At 35.7% G+C, this 8,697-nt stretch overlaps 1 protein-coding gene across 1 annotated transcript; it reads right to left on the bottom strand.

Annotated features, from left to right (window-relative positions):
* Nucleotides 1–467: 467 nt before the first annotated feature.
* Nucleotides 468–1,529, bottom strand: LOC123312561. The gene is made up of 2 exons (XM_044897049.1): nt 980–1,529; nt 468–894 (listed from the first exon to the last, which is right to left on the bottom strand). Exons 1-2 carry the CDS (start codon nt 1,003–1,005, stop codon nt 555–557), a joined length of 366 nt encoding a protein of 121 aa, XP_044752984.1. The 5' UTR covers nt 1,006–1,529; the 3' UTR covers nt 468–554.
* Nucleotides 1,530–8,697: the final 7,168 nt, after the last annotated feature.

Below are 8,697 nucleotides of genomic sequence, written 5' to 3' on the forward strand. Positions count from 1 at the left end.
AAACTGAAAGGTGTTGGGACTATGCGGTCATTTTATACAGGTACCGAAATTAATGCACAAATTCTCGGGTCACAATTAAACCCCTCTTTCCTTTCTTTCATCCTAGAATGCGCCCATTCATTGAATTTGGTACACAGGAGTTTAATGATATGCGAAATCTTATAGTGCTACCTAGTGAAAACATAGTGGGGTAATGCCAGACATATTTATTCAATCACAAGAAAGAATGCAGAAGTCAAAACATAGATGATTTGGCCTAATTTTATGCTAGTACCGAAAGAAAATTTTGAATTTAATATTCGTAAACACGATTTAAAAATAGGCAATTTATATCAATGAGAAACCTTGTGATACTTACCTATTTTAATTACTAATTTTTAGTCTCACTCACAATTGTAGTTTGGAAAAATGCTTCTAGAAAAAATTATGATGAAGGACGATTCTCCTTTCACAATGATACAACGTAGTAACAGTAAAAAATAGTTTATTAAATAGACAATACAGATTGAACTACAAAACAACAAATCACACATCCTTCAAACTAAAAAATGAAGTCAACGTTTTCGTTGTGGAATTGGCATGGCAAAAGCGCATATTGATGCATAAATCATCCTTACAAGTCGATGACTATCGCCTCCATATTGATTGTCTTCTTCTTTAACATCCTCCGGCGCAATTTCTTCCGTTTTAATGTCTCCAGGTTCTTTCAGTTCCTCTTTGATTTGATCCTTCAGCACTTTTTTTTCTGATATGTTGTTTCGATGTTTTCTTCGTTTTTCTTCAATATTTAGATGGATGTCCTTGTGGTTTTTGAAGATTTCGTAGTGTTCAAATTTTAAACTGCACTTATAGCAAACGTGTCGACCCTTTCTTTGAATTCTTTTAGATATTTCACTGTAACAAAAATCACTATTAATTTCGAGTGTAAAAATATGCAAGCTAACTGAAAATTAACAAAAATCGAAAATTTGTATCTCACCTCGGGTTATTCCTCAACTGCGTCATTTCTAAACTTTTCTCTACGGCACTCTGTTTCAGATATGTCAGCAAGAGTCGAAGTCTTTCTTTTTATATCTTATTCACAGGTAAAATTTTCAAAATAAGGGCGGTGCCCTACTAATGGCTATTTGATTAGTCGATTCTCAATAATTTTCTCTATTTCTCCGCCTACATTCTCAAATATTCAGTTTTTTTCATACAGTTCAATAGAAATTTCTGGAATATATGTTACTATCATTGATTCTTGATTCCATAGTGAAGCACGTAGTTTCTTGAAAAGCCTTCATTCAATTTACAATAACGTAATGCATAATTGTGTATTCTCTTGGCTTATTGGAACAAACAGCACTACAAACTCAATTTGAGTCAATTTATTGACATCTTCACAGACTAAAATCAAACACAAGAGACATGGTAAAAAACACATAAACAATTGAAACAATCAACAAAAAAACTGAATCGATCAAAGACTGAGGAACTACAAAGATTAACAATTATTAAAACGAACAACAACAAATGAATCTATTAGAACTGAGGAATGAAAAACCGAAAGAATATCATCTCATATACAATACCTCAAATTGATCAGAAATATCCAAATTTAGATATCGTTAATTGAATAAAAAGTCTCAAAACAAGTCAGTTCCTCATTGAAAAACATCTTCAATAATCCCAGCGCGAGACAAACAATCAGAATGATTCCAAATTCCAGCCATATGAGATGCGAGCACAAATACGTCAACAGTGTTAATTAGATATCTTATTAGGTTCGTTCCATATTTGGTTGGGATTTCTAGAATCATATTTCAACTTCACGAGTAAATATTACATCGAATGGATACAACAAAAATAAAAAAAAATTGATAACAACAAAATGAGAAATGAAGGGTACAAAAAAACAAATCTTGAGAATTCAACGATTATTTTGCTAACGGTGTGTGAAATCTTCTTCAGGTTACAAAATTTGTCCGATTCTTATTCGAATTTTTAATTTTATTCATTGAGTAGCTACATTGCGAAAAACTGTTTTAAACAACTTAATTCATCATCTTAATTTCTTAATCTTATTTTCATTGAATCGAAAATTAATTACCAACTTTAGATTTAACTAATTTATCATTGGAATTTTTAATTATATAATTCAGAGGAAATCTTTCATCCCTTTTCTGCCTTTTTGTCTTGCCTAATGTAATCGAATAATTGATTATATTCGTCAATTTTTTTGTTATTCTTTAATGGTTATTTCATAGAGTAGCGCCAAGATAATTCTTTGCGAAGCTGAGTGAAAATCCAGCATCGCCAAAGTAATGTCGAAGTTATAACCAGTCAAACTTTTTTAGCTATCCCACTTCATTTGCTGCGTAGTTAAGAGGAAGAGCTTTGACCTATTAATGCTTGGGGTAGCAAAGGGGACACAGTGCATTACTACTACTACACCTTGAGCTCATTTTTTTTTTGGGTCAAACATACTCTTCAATGTCCATCTTACACCCGCAAAATCTCCCCATTTTTCGACCCTAGTGTCACGATGCAGAATAAATCAGCAGTTGTACAATCCAATATCCATAAAAGACCATATTATAATTCCCACACCGTGGCACACATCTTTCTTCCATTCGAAAGAACGACAGTTATAAGATTACATTGTGTTTAAACTGTGGCATAGTTTTACGAACGCTCGCACTTAAGTTTTCTGGTTGAATATGACATCGTAAAAACTTATATGGAAGCTATTTATATAAGCGAGGATTTCGGATGTGCAGGATTCTGTAGATATCCAGGGCAATTCCGAAGTTTTATGTCTTCGGGGTGTTGGAAAGTTCAATATGGGGCTCCGAGCCTGAATGCATTGATGCATTTCAAGTTTTATGTTCTCCTATTTCTGCAGCAGCAGCAGCCTCGATTTCATGTCACTACTTGATAAATTTCTACATAGGTACGTGAGAATTGCTCTCTCTACTTTATAGTAGAACGATGCTATTACTCTCAATATCCTATTAGAAAATTCGTAAACGAAGTTTTGCCACAAAATAAGTATACTGTGGTACCATTGGTCAAATCTCAATTCACCACTACAAATTTGAATTGGAATTCTGATCGTCAATTTTATCGAAAACAGGATCAGGAGGTACAGATAATTAAAAGCTTGTGAGAGGCTGTGAGTGTGACTAAACTCCTGAATCTTTAGACGGGATTAAGACCCGTTTGCACCAAACATACTTAGTGTTAATTGTCCCTTAAAATGAACTCTTAACTCAAATAACGTTGCACCAACTGTCAATTGACATTTAAATGGCAAAAGCTATCCTTAAATTTAAGCTCCTCTAATGACCACTTAAATATTTGAGGGCGGGATTCTTACCTAGAATAATTTGTTGAACTGGCTACATTTTTGATGGATTCTGAAAATTGAATGAATTCATTATTGAATATCAAGCCTCTTCTTTTGCCTTTATTGTTATGCCATCAGTCTTTCAATTTTCTATTTTGAGTCACAGATCATACTATAGTTAGCAACAAACTCTTTTCTTCTGTTGAGAAGTTGAGTGCCCTTTGAAGATTACCACCACTTTCTTGGCAATAATTTATCGTATTCGTACTAACAAGGACAATAAGGACATTTTCTCCACGTTCCTCTTCAACATTAATAAAACAAATTCACACAAGACCTCACAAAGAAAGTGTTGTACTTATATAAACTTAGGTACCCTTTATTTCACAATCCTTATCATTATCAATAAGAATACTAATTCAACAACAAAAAGTTGTTACTTTTTACTCTTTGATAATAATATAATAATTTACTTGAAACTGACTGACAGAACAATTAGGTAAGTTAGGTAATAAATGAAATGACAACGATCATCGGCAACCGGCCAATCACTGAAATAGCTTTATTGGACTAGGAAACTAGGATGAAGTTGCACCAAAATAAAAAACAGTAATATCACTAGATATTAAAGCTTAAGGGCCCCTTACTTAATATTCTGTTAAGCCACAGTCGACCAACTGGGAATAAAATTAAGCGTCAACTTTAAACGACGCTTAGTTAAGTACTCGTTTTGAGGGGTATTGGTGCAAACGGGCCTTAAACGTTTCCTTATAATCAGATTCTCTTTTATTATTAAAACCCCTTCTGAAAATATCATTTTTTGTCTCAACTCGAGGTGAAGAACGATTTTACTCGTTTTTCCAATTCATGAATGTTTTTTCCTCGATTTCAGATGAGCAGACTGGCCAATGACGATGATGCTGAATCAGATCCAGAAGCTGATCCTGAGCAGTTGCTCAATGAGTGGTTAGGGGAACTGAAAACACTATCAGGGGTAAGTTTATCTGAATAATTTATCGTTCACGATTAAATCGCGTAAAATTGAGGGCACTAGCGAATTAATTTTGGACAGTACCTTATAGCTAACCCCAGAGATGGTCACCAAATTTTATTTTACTGAAAATATGAACTCATCTGATGAATTCATTAATGTAGGTACTTAGATTCTAATTAAAAGACATAATATATTGGACGTCCCAAGCGGCTTATCGTATATAACTTGGTTATTTCAAATATTACTTCCAACTGCATTAAATGCTGCTGTCAAACTGGTGTTAGAATGACAAGTGTCAAAATAATGATAGTCAACTTCTTTTTCAAATGATTCGGTGGTATATTTTTTGTCACATGTTTTTAAGCTTTAAGTAAGTTTCTTTGATGATTTTTCCGACAAGATATTTTTCAAATGGACGTATACTTAATGGGGAATACTATTTGAAATAATAAAGTTATAATGGTACGACATTCAGTATGGAACTTCCGGTATATGTTTACTGAATTTAGTACCTAAAAGAAGAAGTTTCACGGAAATATTTGGTTGAAGAGAACAATAAAAATTTTTTATGGGTATTTCCATGCCCTCTCTATAACCAACGCTTCGAATGCATTGCAACTCCAGGAATATCCAGTAGGATATTACGCTTATCCTCAATAATTTTCAGCGTCAATGATCGACGGAAAACACTCTCTGTTGGCCAGTCAGCTGTTCTGTAGCCGTGCGATAACAAATTTTCACAATATTCAGCCAATGCTCTGGACAACGTATATCTCACAACAATGCTGCGAGCGATGAAATATCGGAGACCTTATCGGGGTATAAATCATCGGAAATTGGATTGGAGTAAGCCAAGTGTCCACCGATAGACTGCTTTGTAATTTTCAATATCAATATTAAGCCTCGATATTTGTCATTCGGTCCGATAATGTTGTAGAGAACTAATTGTCTAGCCCATTGATGATTTAGACAAGAGAACAGCATCATATGATCAAGGAAGACCAGGGATGATGTAATGGTTATGTCTTTCATTACTGTTCAGCTGGAGAAAGTAATAATTATAATTATTTCTAAGAGCCATCGAAATATTCTGTTACATTTCAAAGAAAGCTAATTCCAACCAATTCTTCTACTCCTTGCTCAACCATGATTTTCACCCTGTATAGTATAGGCCGTAGTTTTTTACCTTTGTTCGATTCTTCGAGTTGTAAATGTCATTCGGATTCTCCTTCAAATATTTACTCGATTGATGATATCACTCCGACTCTGAGTGCTTTCTGTGGTAGATTCATCTTTGTCGCAACCGAATCCACAATTGAAAATTCAACAAGTAACGCATGTGGCCCTTCTCCTCACAGTGTTCAATTATAGAACGAAGACGGGTCAAGTCAAAAGAAGCCCCTTGTCACCTCATTCTTCGGTTACTTATTAGGTGAGGCTTTGTATTCATTAACCAAAACAAATACAACCAGAATATATTATTCATTCATCGAACCCTGAATGAATATTCGATCCTGAATAATTTGGATGTATGAAGCACCTGCTCCTCACTATAGAAACAAATTTTTATAGGGTTGTCCTTATAAGAAATTGTATTCCGCAATGGTTTAGTCATCGAGACGTCAATCCATTCATTGCATATTTCGAAATAGCATCAACATGTTTCATTGATGAAATTTCAATTACCTAGTGGGAATTTCATTTCCGGCATTATAAGCTATGGCTTTGAGCACTCAGGAATTGATGGTAGAATAGTATAGAAAAACACCCTTCTTAAAGGATGATATTCCTTGGAAGCTGCGTAGGCCTGAACATATTTTAGGGAGAAAACAACAACACGCAAATTTACAGCCAAAATTTTGATTATTTTCATGACTTCTCAGAATTCTTGCATAATATGAAATGGTACCATTCATCATATGCATCTGTAACAATTGAAAGCCGTTATGAAGGAAATAACGAGTGTGAATAAATAACTGTCGAGGCAAGAAACTTGCAATTGATTTAGAGTGCCACATTACCGTCTCTATACAGAGCGTTGTCGGCTGACTACCTTGCCTGAAGCTGTCTCTTTGATATTCATTGCTGCTGGTAATGGATTAATGATGGCGTCCAAGCATCGGCACGGGAGAAATGGCAGTTGAATCATTGCCCAGGTAGAATGAATGTACGGAATAACGAGACGCGTTGTTCTCCACTTTCTCAAAAACATCGACCCCACGGTGCACTTAATTGGTTAATTTTTTAGTCGTGTTCCTTGGGGCAACATAAGTTTCTTCTTCAAACCAATTATTCTTAGGATGCGTTCGTTGTCAATTCTTCAGTTTTGAAAACATTTTTGATTGATCTGGTCGAGATCACTCCAGAACAGAAAAAAGTTGTTTCATCGAAAATAACACCTCCAAAAACGACCTGTACATCATATCGTGTAAAAATCAGTATCATCCACTTCTCCCCGTACACACACATGTACTACAAGGCTAGAGGCCCCGTCGGGAACATCAATATGTGCACTTTGAAAGTCTCCCCAACACTCAGAAGTTATAATAGACACTCACCGGCTTATACCTTCCCTCAAATGCCCATCCACTTTTTCCCCGAGTGTTTACCAACATCGCGAGGGGCGGAAAGGGGGCTTTCCTCATTTTCTATGTATGTGTGTACCGACGAGTGCTTTCGCGGGACTCAGGAGTACGTGTGTGGAAAAGTTTAACGCTGCGCTTTTGTGAAATTTCCACCCCAGGTCTTTTTCCGGGTGATATATTCGCAATGGAATCTAGTTGCTGCTCATTTGGCGGGGGGGTGGACTTGTGGGCCGGGGATGTATGTCAACATACCGATGAATGGGGGAGAAGAAGGATTTTCCGATCTTATGATTCGAGGAAAGTTTCGTATTTTTGGTAAATGATTTACTAATACTTCTAGAGAATGTCTTATATCATGTTCGTAGTGGATTAACGAGTGAGTCGATGAAAGAACATGTTGAATTGGGTAGATATTAGCTTAAACCGAGGTAAATGTGTTTTTGGCCCAACCAGAAAGGGTTAGTCAAAAATGCATTCATCAGCAAAATATCACGGGCTAACGTATAACCTCTCTGAAACTATACCTGAATTAGCTGCCATATGAAACATTAAAGAAGTCAAAGCCATTTTGTCAAAACTGACAATTTGTAATGTATTGATATCTAGTTAGCCTAGACCAGTTCCATGCATAAGAAAATATTACGAACAATAATTCATTAGAAGGGTCAGTGTGAAGTTTGAGGTCAAAAAAGTAAACCAGGAAGATGTGCACCGAAATTTTGAAAATCGAAAAATTGGAGTATCAAGCCATCATCAAGTACCTGTACTTGAAAGGGCAGATTTACGAAGATATGCTTAATACCCTTGATGATCAATGTCCTTCGTATGCGACCTTGAAAAATTGGACTGCAAGCTTCAAAATAGGTAAATTTTCCATTGAAGGTGATGACCGATCGGTAAGGCCAGTTTCTGTGTTAGTCCCCGAAAATATCGATGCAGTTCCTGACATGATTTTATCAGACCGTCGAATTGGGCTAAAACGGATATCTGAAGCACTGAATATTTCATACGAACGAGTTCATCATATAGTTCACGTCAATTTGGACATGAGAAAAATTGCTGCAAAATAGATCCCCAAATGTTTGAATGTTGACCAAAAGCGTGCAAGGGTAGAAGCATCGCGTTCGATCTGTGCTCGATTTGAAAACGATGTAGACTTCTTAAACCGAATTGTTACTATGGATGAGACTTGGGTACATTTCTACGATCCAGGAACAAAGCAACAATTGATAGAGTGGCGACACTCTGGTTCTCCAAGACCTAAGAAGTTTCGTGCCCAAAAATCTGATGCAAAAGTTCTTGCTTCAGTTTTTTTGTGGATTGCCATGGAGTAATCATGATTGATTTTTTGGATACAGGTAGAACAATAAATTGATATTACTATTCGACATCACTGACCACTCTACGCGGAAAGCTATCCAAAGGTGTTTTGTCTTTGCAGGACAACGCCCCTGCACACAAAACTCATGTTGCCATGCAAAAAATTCGTGATTTAGGGTTTGAATTACTAGAACACCCCCCTTATTCACCAGATTTGGCTCCATCCGACTATCATCTCTTTCCTCAACTGAAAAAAAGTTAAAAAGTTCAAAATATAGCCTGGTAAATGTTCTTTTGCTACATATGCTTTATCTTATAATCGTCATATAAAGGCTGGGTCTTTTACTTTATATCAACAGAAGATCCCTGAGGTCAAAAGAAACCTTTTTCCCTTCAACATCTTTATCGATTCGGCTCGGTTGCAAAGATACATGCAATTGAATAAACATAAAAAATGTGAATTTATG

The sequence above is a fragment of the Coccinella septempunctata genome, chromosome 4, assembly GCF_907165205.1.
Source record: "Coccinella septempunctata chromosome 4, icCocSept1.1, whole genome shotgun sequence".
Lineage (NCBI taxonomy): Eukaryota > Metazoa > Arthropoda > Insecta > Coleoptera > Coccinellidae > Coccinella > Coccinella septempunctata.